This window comes from Sparus aurata, chromosome 21 (assembly GCF_900880675.1).
Source record: "Sparus aurata chromosome 21, fSpaAur1.1, whole genome shotgun sequence".
NCBI lineage: Eukaryota > Metazoa > Chordata > Actinopteri > Spariformes > Sparidae > Sparus > Sparus aurata.
The window spans coordinates 12,417,115-12,439,825 of NC_044207.1; the positions used below are offsets into that span (position 1 = coordinate 12,417,115).

At 43.6% G+C, this 22,711-nt stretch overlaps 2 protein-coding genes across 2 annotated transcripts in view; one reads left to right on the forward strand and one right to left on the reverse strand.

The window, feature by feature from the left end:
• Positions 1 to 841: 841 nt before the first annotated feature.
• selenof (selenoprotein F) lies at positions 842 to 7,344 on the reverse strand. The gene is made up of 5 exons (XM_030403816.1): positions 7,216 to 7,344; positions 5,969 to 6,136; positions 3,197 to 3,260; positions 2,270 to 2,319; positions 842 to 2,024 (listed from the first exon to the last, which is right to left on the reverse strand). Exons 1-5 carry the CDS (start codon positions 7,261 to 7,263, stop codon positions 1,893 to 1,895), a joined length of 462 nt encoding a protein of 153 aa, XP_030259676.1. The 5' UTR covers positions 7,264 to 7,344; the 3' UTR covers positions 842 to 1,892.
• A 205-nt stretch (positions 7,345 to 7,549) lies between these two features.
• hs2st1a (heparan sulfate 2-O-sulfotransferase 1a) overlaps positions 7,550 to 22,711 on the forward strand; it is a 28,368-nt gene continuing 13,206 nt past the window's right edge. The window contains exons 1-2 of the mRNA XM_030403803.1: positions 7,550 to 7,910; positions 8,081 to 8,251. Of these exons, the coding sequence (XP_030259663.1) occupies positions 8,128 to 8,251 (124 nt within the window). The 5' untranslated portion in view covers positions 7,550 to 7,910; positions 8,081 to 8,127. The remainder of the gene's footprint in view (positions 7,911 to 8,080; positions 8,252 to 22,711) is intronic.

The window sequence follows — 22,711 nt, forward strand, 5'->3', positions numbered from 1 at the left end:
AGGGTTGTTAAATCTAGGTCAGTTTGTCTCTCAAGGTGATACAATAGATGGAGTATTGACCTATCCCGCACTTTCATGCTGCAAAAGAGTCAATCAAATCAAATTTTTGGTAGCCATTCCGGTTCGAAGAATACCTTACAAGGAAAGACGGGGCCAAACGTACTGTCCAGAGAGATGTGTAATTATAACCTCACCAAGGAGGTTAGGTTTTTTCACCCCTGTCCGATTGTTGGTTGGTTACTTTGTCAGCAGGATTACGCAGAAAAACCTACAAACTACAGGTTTTTATCTTAAACATTGCTGTTTTCCTATATTGTTAATTTCCCAGGGATTAATGCATGGATGTTGATGACATTTTTTTAGCTGTTTTTAGGTGGCTGGTATATATACATTTGTCACATGCACTTCCAAATAAAGATTCAGTTCTAGCAGATTTAAATGTTTTATTTGTTATTGGATTAGGCTTGACTGAATTAAAGGGGACTGTTGGCCCTTGGTGGAGGTTCTACTGAGTGCAATTCTAGTTCAGCCTTTAAATACAGGAAGGAAATCTTGAACCTTATGGGGCAAGACAGTATTTTTTTCCATTTTAAAGGGCAACACAAAGAACACAGGGTCATAAAAAGCCTTTTCCTTACAAATATAGAAAATGAACTCCTCTGTGCCGTTACAGCACTGAGCTGCAATGTTGTTTCACACCACTAGATGTAAGCAAATTCTTTCATTTTAAATCAGTCCGCAGACCAAAGCAGTCATCGCTACTAGAATACAGCGATGACTGTGTTATCACACACTTCATTAGGATTAAAAAAAAAAAAAAAAAGTGAGCTATGGACAGAAAAACCATCAGAGACTTTGTTTATTGTTGCATATTTAAACAGTCACCTCACTCGCTCAAAAACAATCATCCAAAATAAATCCAGTTCCTCTTCCAAGCAGAAGATGCAGAAAAACACAGAGTTACATCAGACCTCACATCCCAATACTGGTTTACTGTGAGGTCTTCACTAATATGTGCTTCAACAAAGACATCTGCATTTGAAGAGCAACTAGGATACATTCTCATCAGTCACAATGTTGAGCGTTATAAAAAAAAAGAAGTTATACAAGATTATCAGACAGGGGAACAGAAACTCCCACAGGTATACAACAACATGATGTGCATCGTTTTCAAACCTAATGGACCCACTTTGAGCCATGATTGATCTGTTGGTCAGTATTTCGGATGTGCTGCCTGTCTGGGCTCTGTGATTATGTCTTTTTACACTCTCACATAAGTCATTTGGTAAAATCCCGACAAGAAATTGATGATTTTCAGATACAAAAACAGTCATAAAGAGCAGTGATTTAACATCCATCAAGGCCGAGGTGTGGTCAAATCGGTAAACTACTAAAGAGTCAGTTCACCCAAACTATAGAACAAAAACATTTTCTCACTTCCCCTAGTAGGCTCTACCAAGCAGATAGTTTCAGTTTAATGTGCTGATATTTCAGAAGATGTTTCTCCTCTGCTTACTGCGGCATGAAGGTGAATGTATTTTTGTTTGTTTGTGGTGCCCAAAATATTGGAAAATCAGATTTACAGCTACAAATCTTTCCAGAGATAGTGCCTGTGTGTTTGGTGACTGATCTACATGAACCTGGACACAGTTCCTAGAAAGAAAAGTTGCTGTTAAATAATTCAAACCTAATTCTTCAACCCTGCAAGGACCACAAACAGAACTGCATCGAAGTGATGGACACAGAAATGTTAGAGTAAGACATCTCAACCTTGGCACAAAAGACAAATATCTGCATAGCTAGATACGACTGGAGGGATTGTAATTTGGGTGAACAGACCTTTCAACTAAAGACTAAAAACAAACAAACAAAAAAACTTGGGATTCTTGCATCTATATCCGGTCTAATTTCTCACTCAGGAACTCCTCCACGCTGTCTGTGTTCCACTTGAGGATGCTGAGCTCTTCAGCGATGTTCCCGTTATCGTCCAAAAGCTTTAGTACAGGATCTGAGCCTCTAACGTACTGCAGTGTGGGAGGGGGTGAGTGGGAAAGAGAGAGAGAAAGAGGAGGGGGCGTTAGGAAGGCAGGTTTGCCCTCAACACAAATGAAAAACATTCAGAGAAACGTTTGTGAGTCATCCGATCGACATCATCCGGTTTATCTTTTGATTTTTTTAAAGTGTTTTTACAAGACACAGCTCAATGCATCCAATTATGAAATTAAAGCAGTCATCATGCTGCTACATCAACACAATTCATCACTCCTACCTTGATCTGAAGACCCTTGAACATCTTTGGCTTCTCACTCCTGACAAAAGCTGAGGAGATAAAAACATTGGTGAGACAAATGTCGGGCCACGAGTCAGCCAATTAGTCCTTCTAGCACTGAGGTCTGTAATTAGTGACAACTGCAAAACCTCCTGAGAATGCAGCGTTAACGACGGCGGAGACAGTTGAGAAGACGGGGTGGCTATAGCTGAAGTAAACAAACGACAGCCATATGGCACACTAGGGGCTCCAGACGTCTGCCTCCGCACTGAGGCGAGCTGCAGCATCTCCATCAATGTAACTTGACACCGCATTAACCAAATGTTACACTGAGAAGATAGGGGCGGTCGACTCCCAAGACACACAGGGTAAAAACAACTTTAAAAGCTTGTTTGAAAAAAACAAACAAAAAAAACCCAGCTGTCTCTCAGGCGTTTTAGGCCACCTACTGCAAAAAAGTGATTTCAAAAGGATATATGTCACACACACCCCCATTGATTAACACACAGAGCAGCACAAAGCATAAGCTCAATGTCAGGCAACAGCTGTTACTGTATTTAAAAAACAAGATAAGCAGGCATTGATCAATTATTGGCCCATATTCAGCATTTTTCTGATTAACGGAATTGTTTTTTTTTGTTTTTTTTTCCCCTTTGGCTGACCGGTGATAAAATATATTAATTTAATAATGTGCTCCTTTGGTTCTGATTCAACACTGATTTCTGATTGGTTACACATCACGTAAGTAACTAGTAACTTAAATGACCAAATACAGCATTTAGTGTAGTAATGAGTATAGAAATGGCCTAGTTCGGAATACCAGTTACCCATCTCCTTGACTACTAATAATCAGTATCTGAAAAACAATATATCAGTCTATCGATGAAGATAATAAATATCAGAGGATAATCACAATAGAGAACTCACCTTGGACTTGAGGGAACCTCCCCAGTTTTCATCCACACACCTCGAGGATGGCCCCAGCATAGAGCTGTGTGCAGAGAAACACACACCCATCAATGACCGCACACAGACACAAAGAATGGGCAGTGTCCCTGCTGGTGGTAATTTGATTCAGGCAGACTGATTCATAAACGTGTCCAGGCAACTCCTTGGGGGTCATTAAACTGTGAGCCTGTGCATATGGAGCAGGGCTGATGGATGGTGGTTTATGCAGGGCTCACTTGTAATCAAACCTCCAGCGCCAATATACAATAAGTTAGAGGAAATTGGAGTGTCACAGCAGTATTTCAAGACCACGCTCTGCTTGCCTTTTCAGGAGGGGAGAGTGGTAAATGGCCTGGTTGGCTGGTTCACACAGCAAATTAAATTATGCATGCAGAGCTAAGATCCGATCTTCTTCCTCTCTTCGCCTGTCTTTCTGTAAACAATCCAGCACGGCTGAAATTTAATTTCCGTGCTATTCATTTTACAACACAGATCTAAGAAAAGTCACGACTCTGCTGAGAACAGGAAACTAGGAAACAACTCACGGACGCTCTAACTGGATCAGGGCATTTTGACGCATCAAAATGCTGCTAATTAGCCAATACACCTGTCTATCAGGAGTTTCAAATCCATAAAAGCCTGCCTTTGTCTTACTTTTAGGTACTTAAACATGCCCGGCAGGAAGATGCAGAGCTTGACTATGTTAAATGCCTAATACATTCAAACAAAAATGGTGATATGAATAAATTATCTGGAGCTGGCAATAAAAGAAGCAGCCATATGCATAAAACTAAAGGTTAATAAGGAAAACATTTCCCAAAGAAATATGAGTAACAGGGTTTTATTGCTTTCTTTCACTGTGTGATATTTAGACCACAATTAAGACTTCAATGTCTTAAGACATTAATTTAAGGGATATTCATTCTCTGAAACTGGGTTTATTCTGGATCACTAGTACCAGTCCACATATTTATTCCGCAAGCCTCCAAACTCATAAAAAAACATATTTGGGGTTGGGTTAAGGATAAAGGATAGGGCTGGTGATAATATATAATATCTTATTGTCACAATGAAAACACCTAAACTAAAGATGTGTCACTCTGTGTATACCGTTTGACTACCCCTGCCTGTGTGTGGCCCTCAGAAAAAAGCCTGCTGGTTCCTGAAGAATTAATCTGTAGAAAACAGGCAACAGATATAGTTTTTTAAACAAGGCTGAATATTTTTCTAGTAGGCCACTCCAGCCTTTAGCTACAGTAACATTGCTCAGACAGGAGGAAATAGTGTATTTGTATGGGACTGTTTTCAGCCACAGCTCCTTTACTTATCAAAACGAAGTCTCCCAGTGCAACATTGTGGCTCATCAATGGGTTTAATAACACACAGGCAAGTTCTTATAAATAGTTCATTGTTGGTTTTTGAGAGATTTGTCAACAGTGAGAGAAAAACAGAATATTGTCATACACATTCTCTAAGGCTTAAAAGTCCTGAAAGGCTTCTCCTGTTTTTGTCTTTAGCCGTTACTGTTGAGGCCTGAGCGACTCTCCGAATCATCTTTCTGCTCTACAGAGACAAACTGCAAGGTGGCACCCAGGGGAGCTGAGGTGCTGATATGCATGGCGAAGCCCACATTTGAAAATGAGTAACCGAAATGCCCTCCGCGCTCAGTGTATCTCGCTAATCGACTAGGCTGCGCAATAAGCCATTTCTCAGAGGGTGTAATGGCATGGCACTGATGTCTATTGCAAGACTGAAAGAATTCTTAAGGCAGATAATTGTTGCCGTCCGTGGAGAAAATGTGCTTGGTGACACTGTCGTTTCTGCTGGTACCCTCTGAGTGCAGCTGGAGACAGCCGATTGCTCTTCTAAGTGACATTTTCACTCAAATCGTGAGGAGGTAGAGGAGTAATCTTTTCTCCAAGTGTCTGTCTGAAACAGAGTTATCATCAAGAGGTGTAATGAGGTGTGCACTACTCTTTTCCAAGGTGCTGTTGCTAGGATACCACACACGCTCTGGGGGCTTTGCTTAATCAGAGAAAAATTACCTTGTTTTTCCACCATCATTTGACTCAGTGTTTATCCGTCACAGCTCAGCAGGGACTCCTTTTGAGTTTTCTGTAATCACCGGAGCAATGAGTGCACAGTAACACCTCATCTGGTTACAGAGAGATGTTCCCACAAAACTTGACACTTTGACCCCATGAGGAGTGTCAAGCTGAGGTTAAGGAGCCTTGTCTCTGAACATCAGAAAGACTGAGACAGACAGCTAGTGACAGAATTTGTGTGTGGCTGCATAGATCTGATGCACAGCTGCCAACAGACCCAGTGACAGGGGGGTTAAAACTGGGTTGTTTGTAGTAGCAGTTCAAATGCTGGGAGTTGTGATCCTGTCAATAAATGTGACACATGTTGACAAGGAGGTCCTCCGAGGGCTACTGCTATCCACTGAGAGGGCCTGTCGTCACTGAAGCTTACTAAATGACGAGAGGCAGTAAAGATCAGCTCACAACCCAACAAATACTAATCCTTCTGTTATGCATCATCATATCATGCGTAAAGTCTCAGTCACAAATCTTAAGTAAGTTAATTTTATCACTTTACTGTATTCACTTTTTGTTCGCTATATCTCTGGTTACAGTTCCCGAGTCTCCTTTGATAAAGACTTTATAACAAGCCTCTCACTGTGACTGAAGCTAGACAGGAAATTACTTCCTGTTTGCCAGTTCCATAAGCTCTGCTGTTCCTTTTTACCTTTCGCGCTTCCATCTGGGCCTCCTGCTGGCAGCAGTGCCGGCACTCGGGCTGGAGCTTGGTGAGGCTGAACTCCCCGAGCAGGTCACAGGAGCTGCACAGCAGGTTGCTGGAGAAGCCCAGCTCCCTGCACGCCTCAGACGACAGCTCGGCGCCGTACGCCGACAGCTGTAGAGAGGAAGAAGCGGATAAGATAGATCCAGAGAGGAACAAATAAAAGGCAGAGTTTTTATGAAGTGCTTTCAATTCATATACAGAAGTGTGTGCATAAAAAAAGCATCATTACCGAATTAGAAAAATAGATTGCGCAATAAAGTCTTGAAATGAACATTTATAACAAACATTTGATTGAAAGAAGCACTCTGAACTATCTAATAAAAGTTTAGACCACTGTGGAACCGACATATCAATTATCCACCTATAGGACAGTACGGCTGTAACAACTGCTGTAATTACTCAATTACCTTTGACTGATTGCCCTGATGATTAATCATCTAAGCACAAGTGTTGTGTTACAGACATATTATTGTCAAGTGGGCAAGTGGGTGTACGGGTGGGCCACTTAACAGGATATTTCAGCCTGAGATTCAAATTCTTTTCTGCTTGAGAAAAATCGCAGAATTCTTGTATAAAGCCGTAGTGTTATAGTGAATAAAGATGGACTAAAACGCTGATCTTGATAGGCAGACTAGTGAGATTTATCAGATAGAACCAGACCTGTGTCGCTCTCAGGATTCAGGAAGTCAGTGATTAAGTTAGCCTACAAAAGTAATCCTTATTCGGAATGACTTTTGGTGCCTTGTACCGTCTAACTCTCTCCATACAGTTATCCAAACTTTAACTTCAGCTGCAAAGATGAAAGTAATATCTTTGACTAGCGTGTATGACTCATTTTACAGACCAGGGGGGAGGTTTTAGATGGGAGTAAGTACATTTAGAATACCGGAAGTCTTGGTCTGTCGTTGTTTTCCTCTTTGAAAACCCACGGTTCGACATACAAATCGGTTTAAACACGCTAAAAATCACTTAATTAAGAAATAAACATTGAATGGGCTCCACTTTCCCATCGGGGCTCACAGGGTTTGTGGATGAGCCACGTCATTTTGAGGCTCCGGGCAAAGCAGGATGCGTCTCACAAAACTGAACATAACGTTGGACAGCTGACAGCTACGCCAACTGCTTATGCTAGCTATCGAGCACTTCTGAAAACGGCGACAATTGCTAACTTTCAGTCTTAATAAACTCACCGTTTGCAAAAGCGAGAGAAGCCAGAGGAGATACACCTCTCCCGACATTTTGGAGCTTGCTTTGTTAGCGACAACTACTCCGAGGACCCGAGTACTTACTTAAGGGCAGCCCGTCGCGCCTGATCATAACTGATTATATATATTTTCAAATTAATTCGACGCTTGCTGACACAACGTCATTCATATTAGCCGTGTTAATAATTGAATGAATATGTAAGGTATTAAGAATAATTGAATTCGATTATTTATAGGATTCCATGTTTCTTGAGTTTTGGCATATTCAAGGGTCGACTCATACTTTCTTCCTCGTCTCGACCGTTGTCATGGTTTTAAAGAACAGCGACACCTGCTGTCCAAGTTCAGGTCCGTTTATGAAAGCTGTCCAATCCGCATTGAACAGACAGCGATAGTCGACGAATAGAAAAGCTCAGCTGAATGGTGGACTGTTGATACATCCAATGACCGGGGTGGTAGTAGCTAATAGTCCGTCTGTGGTGGTGCGGTGGTGAACACACTGGTTGGGACAGGACACCGCTACATGGGGGACACAGGCGACAGTAGCTGGTACCACGGCTCCCACATCCAGGAGCGACAAATCCGCACTCTGGAGAAATCTCTGCGGCTTCACGACGCTCCGCTGTCGGGAATTGACTTGATGAAATAACCAAGCTGAGCATGAACACATCGCGTTTAAGGTAATCGGAGGATTCGAACAGTGGGAGATATCCACACACACACACACACCGAGAGGGGGAGAGGGCCATGCACAGACACTCAGCCGCTTTGTAATCACCGTCGTCGCTGTGTGTGTGTGTGTGTGTGTGTGTGTGTGTGTGTGTGCGTGCGTGTGTGTGTGTGTTTTCAGTGTCTCCTCTGAGCATGGACTGACCAAATCCCTCTCTGGATGATTTGATGGGGCTGCTCAGAGTCATGATGCCGCCCAAGTTGCAGCTTCTGGCGCTGCTGGCATTCGCAGTGGCCATGTTCTTCCTGGAGAACCAGATCCAGAAGCTGGAGGAGTCCCGGGGAAAGCTCGGTAAGTTGAAGGGGCTGCAGCCCGATCCAAACCCCGTCATAACAATCCGGGGCTGAGTGCGAAATCAGAGGCAGATCAGTGCATCACCTTTTGTTGTGCATTTGGGTCAGTAAAAGCAGCACTACACATGCTTCAGCATATGGCTCAGACAGTGGATGTGGGAGCTGTCCTACTGAACTTTGCATGACTGTGAGATCAACATTTTGAAAATGACAGTCAGCATGTTATTTAAATCTGTGCAGTGCAGTGTGAGATTGAGGAGGGGTTGCTGCCCTCAGCCTGTGACCCTGTGACAGTGTGTGTGTGTGTGTGTATGTGTGTCTGTATACTTCAGATGCTTCATTATTGATTGATCTGACGATTAGATCTGGATTAAGTGATTCATCTCTAGCTCTATGCAGGTCAGAGAGATTTGGAAATTGCCCATCACAGTTCCCTGAATCCCACAATGACGTGTATGGCTTTTTTCCCCGTGCAACCACTTCTTTAACACCAAGAAATATTCAGTTTAACAATGATTTTTTTTTTTTTTTTTTTTAAAAGGGGAAAAAAAAAAAAGCAGAGACAAGTAGGAAATCCTCATGTTTGAGAAGCTGGACCCTGGAGAATGTCAGGCCATATCAATTAGCTGATTTCAGAACAGTTGCAGATCAGATTAGATTAACTGATCAAAGACACATTTCCTGCTCTTCCACACTCACTTGTATTTTAGATTAGAAACCTATATATAATTTATAATTGCAATACTAAAGCTGCAGACGTGTGGTTCGGTAGTCAGACTAAAAGTGGAATGGTCAGTGATGGAAACAGAAAACATCTTTTTGCTCAGAGTAAGTTTTTTAGTAACATCCCACGTGCATGGGAGCACCCCCCTGCCGCAAATCCCCTCCCACCCTTTTCACCAAACTCTTTCCTCTGATTGAAACGCGGCCGACGCTGCGTTCAAATCTCATTGCTTGCTCCCATCAGGGGCTCCGTCCCAATAAAGATCTGGGACATTGCAGGATTATCTCTCCGGTGCCTCAGCCATTGGGACTTTTTTTTTAGGGAACAGTAGAGCAGAGCGGTGCAGACGACCCGAGGATGCAGCCGGCGTACCTCAGGGGTCCACACACCACCCTTTGTATCATTTGATGAGAGTAGGAGCCTGGAGCTGAAGACAGGCGGCCAAGAGAGCTGTTTTCTCGGCAGACATCTTGACATTTTCTTGCAGAAAAAGCACAGGTGTGATTAACACCATTAACAATGTTGCTACAGTGAATTTAGGCAAATTCCAGGGGCGTGTTGTTATCAGTAACACCTGTGCTTTTCCTGCTACGAGGAGACAAAATATCTGTCTGAAAATATCTCTAGCTGTGAAAAAAGGTCTGTTACATATTAACTACTGCATGTTTGAGAGGCCCTGCTCACCCACACTTGTGTCATTTTGGATGATTAGACCCCTGCTCAGGGAGAAGTACGGCGCATCTATGCTGGGAAATATGAGATCACCAAACTCGGAGAGGAGCTGCAAACCTAAGATGAGAGACGAGGAGCTGTCAGACACAGTGTGAAGTCAGCCTGAGGTCTAATTGGCCCAAATCAGTGAGAACACCTGTGTGAGGATTGGCTGTCTTGTCTTTAGTAAAATTGCAGAATTTAAAATCTTAGGCTCCAGATCAAAGAAAGTACAACAACTGATGACATCACCTTGGTTTCTGGGAAATTGTGATGCCATCATCCATTACTCTTTGATGCCATTGTGGACCAAATGATTAATAGAGAAAATAGTCAGCAGAATAATCTATAATGAAAATAACCATTAGTTACTGCATTAATTAAATTAAAAGTGATTTAAAATGGATAAATGCCAAATTAGTGATTGTGACTTATAAATCGATTTATCCATTCAGCATTAGAAAGGCGAGCCTGATAAATTATTATATTATGTTTATTATACACATTATAGTATGTTTACAGGTCCTAAGGAGTACTATGCTTATGTGAAAAAAAGTAGAAAAAAGGCTCCAGAGGAAGCTGCTTGTAATCTGATAAACTGCCTCCAGAGATGTCACTCAGTAGCTTAATTGCATTGTGGGTAGATGCCAGGTTTGAAAAGAAAGAAGAATATGCAGAATAAATAGGCATCGGAGATATCTCTGGTTCTGCTCTGATCGATTTTGATTATTTGAGATCAAACCGTCCATAAAGTATCCAACAGTGTTACCGGAGTACAATAGTAAGACCAGTGGACTGTTTTTCAAATTTGGGTTCCTACATTACCCATAAAGCAACTTGCCACTGAGTGACATCACTAGGGGCAATGTGCAGCTTGTTCTGGAGCCAAAAAAGGCTTTATACAACATGTGTAATAGTGGTTGAGTTAGCCTTTCAGATGAGTAAAGTTTCATCAACTAACAATGTTTCAGCACAAGTGAGGGCCATAGATTGTTGATGTGATACCAAATAATAAATGATTAGTTGACAACAATTCTGATAAAATATAAGATATTTTTACGAACTCCAAAAAAGCCAAAATTACAACAATTCACTGGTTGATGCTACTTAGATGTGAATATTTGCTCTTTTCTTTGTTTTCATGTTAGTATACTGGATATCTTTGGGTTTTGGATGTCAGTCTGACCGAGAAGAATCTGAGCCTGTCAGCTTTTATTTGGGAAATTCTTTAGAAATCGGTATTTTGTGTTGACCGATGGCAAATGAAGCAGCTATGAAAGTAATTGCTGAAAACCTCCAATCTTGAAGCCTACCAGTAAGCATGTGATAGAAGGATTTGGTTGTCTTTGACGAGATCGTGAATGTAACGGTTAACGGTCGTCTTAATTGAATTAAACATCCCCAATGTGTTTTCACATGTTGGAACAATCATGAGTCCTGGGAGTATAGATGGCTATATTGGTCTGTGACATGGTTTACTGCTGCCATAAAGGGCTATACTTCACACCCAGTGTGAAGCCAAACTCTTCTGGGCTACACACAAACACACACACACACACACACACTCTCTCCGGATGCTGAAACAGAACCTGAGAGGCCTTTCCCCTGACTGCCCACCACCACGAGAATCTGTTGACTTGGCAAAAAGCGCAGTGATGGATGACTGGGCTGAGCAGACGTCTGTATACTGGAGCTCTGAATTATGTGCTGCATAGCCAAATAGTTGTGACTGAGACTTTCACAGGCACGATGCTGACAGACAGCCAGGGGGCCGGTCACATTACCAGGTACGCCTGCTGCAGGTCCATCTGTGCAACAATAAAATCCACAACAAGGACAGGTGGTGTCCAAACCCACATTAGGTCTCCATGAACGACTCCTGCGTGACTAATTCAGGAGGGGAAAAGAAGAGGCTCAATATGTCGTCTTCCTGTATCATGTTTTCACATGTTCACAATTAGCTTGATGCGGGATGGAATGACCGGCGCCCTCTTCCTCGCAGCGTGGGATCCTACCGTCTGACACGCATTTTGAATCATTTCCCCCATTAGACACCTCCCGCAGGGCAGACAAGCTGTGATTTGCTTCCAAGCTAATCGTCGTCCCAAGGTTTCACAGAGAAGCCTCCTGCATTACAATCATGCCGCGATGCAGCTGTGTGTCCTGCTGTGGGCCTAATCCATTATTCTGACAGTATTTCTCTCTGCCTGCTCGCCGGCACTGCTGCCGGCTGGGTCAACAGTAACGCAGGCCGACTGTGCGGGGATGGATGGATGGATGGAAGAATGGAAATGGAGTGTCTTTAATAAAGAGCCACAAAACGGGGATTCAAGGCCACTTTCCCTGTCAGGGTTGCCATTAACGCCCTCTCAGTTCAGGCAATTTCAGATCGGCTCACCTTGAAGGATTTAATGCTACTGCATATACAAGTCTGAGACTGACATTCCTGTGTAATGTTTCATTGACGTCAGACAGCAGATGAATGTCTGAGTTTGATTTAATTGTGGTTAGATAACCCATCCAGAAAATGTGATCAGTTTGTTAAAAGCGGAGAACAGATGACTATCCCCAAGCCTGTACTTTTTAAAACGACACCTAAAAGGCCATAACCAGAAGGATTGTATGGCTCTTGAATACCACTGAAAAGAATTCTCATTTCAAAGCAAAAGTCTCGGGTTGGATCATTTCTACTCGTCAAGCAGATGAATATCTTCAGGGGTGGAATAATGTGAACATCTTCAAATTTGATAACTTTCTGTGCAAATTAATTTGGCGCTGATTGTTTTTAAGTACAAAGCTGACGATCATGATGAAGACGAGCTCGAGGCTTTAGCATGTCCCATCAGAATAAGCACAGTAAAGACGATAGTATGGAACACCAGTGTGGTGCATTGTGGGAAATATTTTTTATGAAAAGAATACCACTGCCAGTTACTTTCATTAAAGGTTCCATGCGTTTGGTTTTTTTGAATGATTCCTGTCTCTTGCTTGCTGAAAGCATGTTTATTACACAGTTGAGTGCATCATTACTTGTGAAATAGTTTTCCTTGGTAACTGCTGTTATAGATTTTAGCCACGCTGAAGTTATTTCCTCAGGGAGACTATTCATGAACACGAAGACAACCTTGTTTTCATTTCAGGAATCTCGGCTTTTCAGCAGCCTTTCCGAGCTTTTTTTAATGCTGACCAGTCAGTCTGGAACAGAACTTGTAGCCGTACAAAAAAGGTTAATTCGAGAGGGCATCTGTGGTCTATTGAGCGCCGAGTAAATAGAAACGTTGCTAATAAAACTGTCACCTCATGGCCCTCGTAACTGGAGCGCACAACCTCTTCACCTCTGCCCCACAGGCCATGCGAAGGCTGTGTGTCACCTAACTCAACAGATAGTCGGAGGCCTATTTCCCCCAACAGCATTGCTGCCTTTATCTGCTGGCTGTTATTCAGGCTGATTAAAGGAATTCAATTTCCATCTGTTGCGTGGCGATATTTGGTTTCAGACACAAGCGGCTCTGTGTTGAGCTCTGAGAGATAGAGGGATGCTGTTGAATGCAGAAGAAGGAAAGGGATGCATGCGCTCATTGTTAACGTGTTTGCAGAGCCTGACGCAAGACTTTTAGACATTCATTTGTCACCGCAGCCCATTGCTCCCAGTCTCGGGCTTGAATTTCTTTTTGATTGTCATGCCAGGCCCTCACGCCTATTACTGTCAGGGGACCGGCGGATCCGATCAGGAATTTGCTCTTGAAAGGACTTTGGTCGGCCATCGCTAGTTCATCCTCATGCGCACACCGCTTGAAGTTTGATTGGACGACTTCATACCTTGGAGCAGCGCTGCGGCTCGGACCCCCCGCTGTACATCACTCACCCTGTCACCCATGAAACCCCCTGCCGCAGCTGTGTTTGAAACCATACTTTATTAATGATCCAAGCGTTACCAGTTTCCTTGCACTCCTACACATTTGTCAAGTGTGTGTCTGTGACTCGCTTAAAGGGCCGCAACACCGAACTGTGGCTCCCGTTTGAAGCTAATTGGTGACACATCAGTAGCACTCAGCTTGACTGAACCTCGTGTCTTTTCTACAACTCCAGGTACGAACCTCAACCCCCTAAATGTGTAACCATCAGTGTTTACTTCTTCCTCCCGTTGTTCCTTAACCTCTCTGTGGACACGACACTCACATTCCCTTTGAACTCTCCCTGACATCCCACTTCTCTGTATTTAGCTTCCCTGAGGGGTATAAAGGGTGCATGAGTCATTTGCTTTCACTCTGCACGCTGGCATCTGCTACCATAAGCAGCCGGTAGTGTCTATCACCTGGAACTGCCTGCTCTGAAACATGCCATTTGAGCGGCTAATGGAGAGGAGCCCACAGCGGAGAGGGGCGTAGGTGTCGGGGATGGATTTGTCGTGGGAGGTGGGGAGGAAGAGTGCTAATGGTCATACTGGGCTTTTGCTGTATTGTTAGAAGCCGGCTTTGATTAGGGCAGAGGATTTATGGCCCCTGGCGCGCACTTTGTCTGACAGGGAATGTGTTCCCCGCAAAGTGGCGCAGCATTTGCAGCTGTAGCAGGATGACAGACAGGCTAATCGGGGGGGTTATGGACGGTTTCACACCCTGGATGTAATTGGAGGCCGTTCTAGAGGAACAACCCGCTCCAGTACCACCCATCACTCCCCTCGGCTGGCCGACCCCCAATATTCCCCCCCCCGCCTCCCCTTCCCACAGACACACTTTCTCCTCCCCACCGTCTCCCCTCCGTCTTCATTTCTTCCTGTGTCACTGTTGGGCAGAGGCGTCAGTTCACTCAACTCAAAGAACTGCGCTTCAAATATCGCACAGAACCACTGCAGGCCAGATTAGATTGACTGAACTCGTGGGGACAAGTGCAGCTCTGACTGATGGCTGTTGCGATATTATTTAGTTGAAGTTTAGCAGTGTTGGGCAAGACACTTCTAAAATGTATTGCGTGTAACTAGCTACTATTATTCTGAAGTACCAGGTCAGTCATATTTTTACAATATCACTGTCTTTGCAGAGTCAAGTTCTTTCTGCTACTTTCAACACAGCTGCGGAAGACGGCTGGGCATTATAAAATAGGAGCTGGTAATATTGTTTCTCTACTGTAGCCTCAGATCAACCCTGGTCTCTGTTGACCATAAAATCTTTTACTAAGATTTAAAAGGTATTGTTCATCGTTTTCTTTGTGTTTTATGTTCAGCCTGTGTTGCGAAAATCAACTGAGAAAAGACGCGTCTCATTGCAGAAACTGAGCTCTGACCCAGAGTCAGCTGGTCTATATATAGCATAATAACATGTATCGCTTTAGATTATGGATATTGCAATATCATGATATGGGACAAGTGTTGTCTTTTTCTGGTTTTGAAGGTTGCATTACAGTAAATAATGTAATTTTCTGAATTATAGTATGTTCTACTTGTAATACTTGTCTTTACCCACTAGACATTAGTAAAGTGGATGCCCAGTAGACATTAGGCATCCACAATACTGATGAAATGTAAATGTAAAGCACGATATTGATGATTATTAAGTAACGTGAGTCATCCCCGCAATTTTGTCACACACTGATATCGACTCATTTAGTGAAAATATTGTGAAATTTGATTTTGTCGCCCATTCCCAGTGTTTTTAAGAAGACTTTAAAATGATTGAGATACATATTGTGAATTACGATATAGGCTGTAAATGTTGCAATGCTATTTTAGGCCCTAGTTGAAGTGATAAATCAGTCGTGGGTCAGCAAACCGTCCTGCACAAGGCACTCAGAATGAACATCAATCCTGATGTGGCTTTTCCTTCTTTTCCCCACTCTTCACTTCACCCTTTTAATGAAAATGAAAGCTGCGAGATCCAATTTAGACTCTCTGGGGCTCACACCTTGCTGTACCCAGTTAAAGCTTGTACGTTTTTGACACATGATGGAGCCTGCGGTTGTAAACACTTGACAGCAGGTGTCAGTTTCCTCTCCTCTCCTCTGCAGAGTGAGCAGGGTTTCCTTTTCTCTCCGACACCTTTCAGCTCCTCCTCTGACAGGAGAAACCGGGAGCAGCTAATAAACCTATAACTTATAATGATGACAGCTCTCTCATCCGGCTCCTTCTGGATCAATGGTTGTAAACAACTTGTTTATTTGCGTGCCGGGTCTCCTTTGTGACATTCATATCCTCCTTGTGTTTTACTAACTCCATTGGATGAGCGCCTGAAAAGAGAATATCCGCCACTGGCTTCGGAAATAAGGTGCTATTCCAGGAAGGGGGGGGGCTTGAAATGAAAAAGATGATTTAATTTTCATTGCGACACAGAAATATTTAAAGCCCCGGCTTGTGAAAATCATAAGCCCCTGTGAGGGGAAAAAAAAAGGGAACAAGGACGCCTGCAGCAATTTTGCAACCAATTTCATCAGAGCACGGAGGGATAAAGGAGGAAGGAAGGTGGTCGAGTAGCGCTGCCCTTCTTCTTCCTCAGCCCCTGGTTCAACTTTGCTCCTGTTAGCGGCAGAGTTGGCTTGAAGCTGCCTTTATCTTGTTATCCTGCAATATGTCGAAGTCCAGGCGTCGCTAGGGACTAACTGCTAAGGTGGCGCTTCTGCACAGTTTCTACTCTGTGCCTTGTTTCTCCTCGTCTCGGCTCATTTTCCCCAGTTCTCTCTCCTACATGTCTTTGCATTTCCTCAGCGTGCCGAATGGCGCCAAATTGCATGAAATTCAACTCGAAGTTAATTAGACAGAATACAAATAACTTCACGGCAAACGTGTGTGTGCGTGCGTGTGTTTTAATGAAGTACCTCGGTGTTGCTGAATATTCAGCTCCCACACTCAGACGGTCCCCTGCTGGGCGAGGATCAGTAGATTTGTGTGTCTGAATCTCTTTTTCTTTTGCTACGATGTTCTTTCCCCCCCCAACAAACAAAACACAAACACAATTCCACAGTTTTTTTTAGACTAGTGTCTGTATCTGTTCTATCCTATTACTGTCTAATATTAATGGCGCGGCGCACCGCTCTGATTCCTAGGATAAGTACTTCTGCTGATTTGAACCATGTTAAATTGACTGGCAATGCAACTCACCTGCCACCTGTTCAGTTGGAGAACATGTGTATTGTATAGTTTGGTCCCTGTTAATGCGTTCTTTTTTCAAGGTATGTCATCAACCGGCACAGGCCAAAATGGCTCTAGATGACATTGGACAGACCTCCAAACCAGTCAGTGCAATGAAACAAGTGACGTAGCGCTGAGGGACACCGCTCACAAACATTCTCAAATGACAGCTCAACAGTACACTACAATTTGTTTCTGAAAACATTTTCAGCACAAAGAAAAGGTGATGCAGTAACATGATCTTGATGCATATTCATGTTGATATTATAGTCACAGGTTTCGCGTGCCTGGACGGACTTGCAGTCCGGACACGACTCGATTGACCAATGCACCCACCGCCTTATTTCAAATAAACAGTTCTGATTGGCCCATCACGAACCAAGTCTCAAGGAAATCTGTGTAAACGGGAGGGCGGACATGACTCATCTGCCAGAGCAAATAAAACATAAGCGTGACAGATTGGTCAGGTTCCCAGGCTAAGTGTGTTAAAGAAGAAGCTTTGAGCGACTATCCTCAAGCAGAGATGAGAAGCGGGCTTCAGACGTGTGGTGAGATCACTTATTTCTCCTTATTATTTTTTGTCATTTACAAACTTGTAGTCTTTGACTGCAAAGGCTGTCTTAAGTGACATCACACGAGGCAGTGCGTCAGATTTTGCGCAGCTCCTTCTGGAAACTCAACTCTTCGTCCACCGCACTCCGAGCCCCCATGATGTATTACACAAATTATAGGCGCGGCCTGAACCGACATTTTTACATTGTGACAGGATGCTAATCCTCTTCGCTAGAGCGGCTAGTACGGCATATAGTTCATTAATTCAGATTTAGGTTGGGGACTTTGATGAGTGAATACGAATAACATTATTATTATTATTGCTTTGCCCACTTAGCTAACGATTCTGCAGCCTTGGCAGTGCCGCCGGTGCGTCGCTGATTATGATAATTTATTTATGCTAGCTCCACCAAGCACTGGTGGTATCACCCAAATTCTTTTGCCAATTGACCTCACTGACTTCCCCCAGGAAGCTCTTGGACATCACTTAGATCTTCTCTTCATTGTACCACAGTGATCCTCTGATGATGAACACGGCACAACCTCCTCGCTGGATAGATGGCCCGCAGATGCTAAATATAATGAGATGAAAGAAGAGAAGCGGCGAACCAGAGAGATGAAAGGCGCAGAGATAAACCCGCAGAGATGAAGTGATAACAAGTTGAACTGGTCTTGTTGCAGAGATGTTCCGTTCAGCGGCGCTCTCGCTGTGCAGCACATTTCTGTGTGGGACAGATTCTCTGTGGTGTTCACCTGTCCCTCCCACTCATCATTAAACCTATGAATAGCTGTCGTCGGCTCTGTCTAATAGAGTGTGGAGTTTTCCCCGGACTCCAGTATATGAATTATTAATTATCTGTTACGGGGCAGAGACGGAGAGGCAATGGGAACATCAGATATCTGGGTTGTAGCTTGCAACCAGATCTGCGCTGTTACGCAAACAATGTTTGTTGTTATATTAGGATGTGAGGGCCCTGAGCGAAACCAAGAGTTGTACATCAGTGTGAAGCTGTATGCCTTCAGCTACTGTAATTTGTGCATTTCCAGTTCCTCTCACTTTATGCTCTCACAGATTTGACTGCTGTGTTTGTGAGGCAGTGACAGAGACATTACAGCAGCGGTTTTCTTTTTTTCCTCTAACAAACACCTGAACAGCTTCTCTCTTGACCAGATATTTTCTCCATCCTTTGATGCACAAATGCCTTCTGAAAATGTTGGCTAATTCCCAGTGCTTAGTCATAGGCAATCTGTGCCAAGATGAGACCTGTTCCAATCAACTCACCCCCCCCAACCTGTCAGACCTGCCTTTACTTAACAAGACAGGGAAATGATGGGATCTGCCATCTGTGTAAATTGCTCTGTAATCTCATCTGACTGTCTGTCTCTGACGAAGCAGACAACGCGTGGCCCCCGTTACTCGCTCTGTTTTCCCAGACATTATTGGCTCACCGCGTCAGACAGCACTACAGGCTTCGATCGCACGAAAGACATATTAGGGGAGAGAGTGACGGGTCAAACGATAGCGATAATCATCTCCATCTATACCGGATTGTTATCGTTAGTGTAGATGCATGGCTTGCATTTAGACTGGGAATTATAAATGTGGCCACGTGTGGCTGGAGCTTGTTTAGTGTACCCTGGTGTTTAGTCGAACAGCTTGTTTTCCATCAATAGTTCATGAACTCTACAGAGCAAAACAACACCCAATCTTCAGCTGAGGCCCACACTTTCTGAGACTGCTCCCCGAAAAAAGGCAATTTCTTCAGCTTCTGGTGGTAACGTCCTCTTCCTCAGTGACGCCCAGTGAAGTAATTATGGTCTCGAGACCCTTGCCCCATACCACTTAACCACTTTAAACTGTCTACACGCTGTTGTCCATCAGCGCTGACAAGGGCACGTTTGTCTCTTCTCCATATCTGAGGAATGCTTTGTCGGCATCCCCTGACAAAAACACGCTTGTTTTCAAAGTGCTGCTTCGTCAGGGAGGAAGAAAAGTCATTTCTTGGCAGGAAACATGACCTTTACGTGGATTGTTTGTGCTGATTAAATCCGGCAGCAGCATCTTTCCAGAGGACGGAGCACCCCGCTCGTGCACCTGCCCCTGTGGGTTGGAAATCCAGCTTGTGACCTTAACAGCACGTTTTCCCTCCCTGTATTTTCCTCATATTTCCGTTCCCCCCGCTGCACCATCCAGTAAAAGCAGAACTACCGTGAAAGTCATAACAATGAAAAACTCCACCGCTTGCATTTATGGAGCCTCACAAAGCAGCAGCGCCGAGACAGGAAATGTCACGTCACTGTGAAACGTCTTATTTACGAGAATCTGCGATGTAGCCAGGCATTTTATTTTCACTACTTCCCGTCAGTGGGTGCATCTGTTGATTTGAATTTTATTAGTGGAGCCTGCTCGGCGCGGTCTGACTTTGATGCATTGTTTAGTCTCATTTCTAACATTTCCAATCAGATCAATCAAATGTCCTCCTTTTTTGTGGTAAATCTAGAGGACGGAACAAATAGACTCCCCAGATCATTGTGTTGACATTTTTATATGCTACCAAGTGCTGCTGTCATTAAACTCTCTGGATTACCAACAAGTCAAAGCAAGCAAACTGCCTCACTGCCTGAGACCCACAAGGACTGCATATCAGCTGGATTGTGTAATTGGCCTAAATGGAATTTTCTCCACCGAGTATGATATAAAGTACAGCTGGTCCTGCAAATTTTGGCTAATGTTGTCACTATGTCTTTTGAGAGGTTCCTGTGTTATGTAATGTATTAAAACTGTGTTTAAACTTACTGTCTAATGTATTCAGGCTTACATTGTGCTCCATTGTGCATATTCCTGAATACAAATATTATGTATAACTTTATGTATAGAATATTTATTGCTCATTTGACCACTTGGAGCAACGGAGCAAGTTGGAAAAACATCATGGATATGTTGGGATGTAGCAAGTGTTAGCAAACAGCTGCTTTTTAACACATCCAGCAAACAGACGGCAACATTATCGTCATGTTTCTAACCACATGGCAAATTTATGTTCAACTTTGACTCCCCTTTTAGCTCAGTTTAAAAGAAAAAAAAAAAGAATGGTCTTTAAGCTACTAAACGGTTAGTTTAGTCACCAACTCTTGTCTGTAGTTAAAAGGTGAGGCAGGTAGTGTCCAGTAGGCTCAGGCTGCCATTGTTCATTGTCGATCAGTTGTCACTGACTACTGACCCCTCGTGATTTAAGTCCACCTTCCAGAGAACACAAAAAGCAGTTTGTCCCCTCAGAGTTGCCAAATTGGAGGCTGGAGTTGTTGGTGTTTTCTGACATGTAGGAGAGAAAATAAAAAGAGGTTTGATGCTGCTCAGTGCAGGCTCAGGAGGTAGATGGGTTGTCAGCGGGTCGGTGTGTGTGAGTGCATATAAAAGGTTATCACTCCAGATGAGCAGGTGGCGCCTCTTATGGTAGCTTGAGCTTCTGCCGTCAGCGTATGAAGGTTTACTTGTGATGTAAAGCACTTTATAAAACAAGAGCGGCCCTATATTAATACAGTCCATTTAATAACGTTTTATTTTCTTATTAACTCTGCACCAGTTTGATGAACCCAAGGTCCTCAGTTACATTTGCAGCAGCAGCGTTTCTTTTTTGTTAGTGTGCCATTGTTATTCGTGTTTTCATGGCTTTGCTTCCTCAGTATAGCTAGCCAGCTACCATTGTTTCAAGGTTCGAAGGCTGAACAAAGCTAAGTTATAGACATGTGGATCTAAGATGAAAAGACCAGAGAACGTTTTGTCTTCTGGGTGAAGTTGCTGTCAGACTGACAGTGGGAAACGGCAGTGATGGCAGTGGTATGCTGATGAGCCATTAATGAAACACATTACCCAACCACTGGCACCAACAAAGACAACAAAAACAATGTCATCGTCCATCAAGATGTTTTTTTTACTGCGGACATCATCATATTCCAGTTCGGTAGACATCGCCCAACCCCATCGCCCTGTCTAAGTGAACAAAAAAACCCTAAAAGTTGTGATCTATTAAAATCCAAACAATGTGCAAAAAGAAGCTAAGATCCTTCAGGTGCCAATTCTGTGGGTTTGTTACCACAAGCAACACATTTTTTATAATCATGAGAGCCATTGACAATATAACAACTATTGGTTAGAGCTAACTGAAGCACATGTGGTAAGGTGATACTCAGCATTGTACTGGATTGTCTCCAGGTCTCATGTATAGTTGGCTGTGTGCACTGTACTTGATGGAAACTTGAGGCAATGGGGTGTGTGCACAATGTAGAGATGACCAGGGGTGGGGGATCAACAGGAGCCCATCAGCAAACTGTTACCCCAGGCTCCCTAACAGGATACTCCGGTCCTGCCCTGGCTGTTATAAGCTGTAGTCGTTCTGTCAATTGTCAATCGATTGTCTGACCCTGAATTTGTTCGGTCTCCATCTAACCCGGTCCTTGTCCTTGCCTCTTCATCTCTCTGCCTCAACTCCCCCAGCTGTACTGTGGAGGACAGAGCAGTGAATGAGACCCTTCATCGAGCGTCAATGTCGCACTTGTGTGCCAAAGCCAGTGGGGGAAAAACGCCTCAGCTTCGGCAACCCCCCCCCCCCCCCCCCCCCCCTTCTAAAAAAGCCCACCGAAACAATTGCACTTTGACTCAAATGTGTTTCCTTCTTATCTTTCTCCAAAACAAGTGTTAATGGGATAATCTATGAAATACTGCGTGCAGCATAAAAGTGCTGGTGTCTAGTTAAAAGTTTAAAAGAAGTATTCTGTCTCTGTGTGCGTGGTTGTGTTTGTCTCTGTTCCTGCCGTCACACTGAGCTCATTTGAAAGCTCTGAAGGCGTTTTGAATGCACAGAACACCTTCACGTTCTCTTAATGAAAGCGCTCTCGTTTATCCGTCTCTTTTTTTTTTGTTTCTTTTTTTTTATTTTTTTTACCAGTTCTCTGCAGCTGCCAGCGGCTTTGAAAAGCTCCTCTCACACCATGCTTCATATTCCTTGTCATAACTTGAATAACAATGGTAATGCATGTTCCGGCTCTGTTCGCTCGCTCCCCAATCTCCCCATCAGCTTCTGTTTCCACTGATAATCCACTCTCTGCTAAAAGGATTTGAAGACTGAATTAGAATAATTAGGAATTCGGAAGTGCACAGTTTATTCAAATGTTTGTGAGTGCTGCAGTGGTGACATAACTGTCCCCTCTAAACCTGGCACAGCGAAACAGCAGCGTGCATCCAAGTCTATGTAGAGGGTGGAGGTAGAAACGGCACCAGCGGCAGCCGACTAACTCGATTTTTATACAGCAGCAGCCTAGATCTCCTCCCTGTCATCCTTCATTGATTTTGCAAT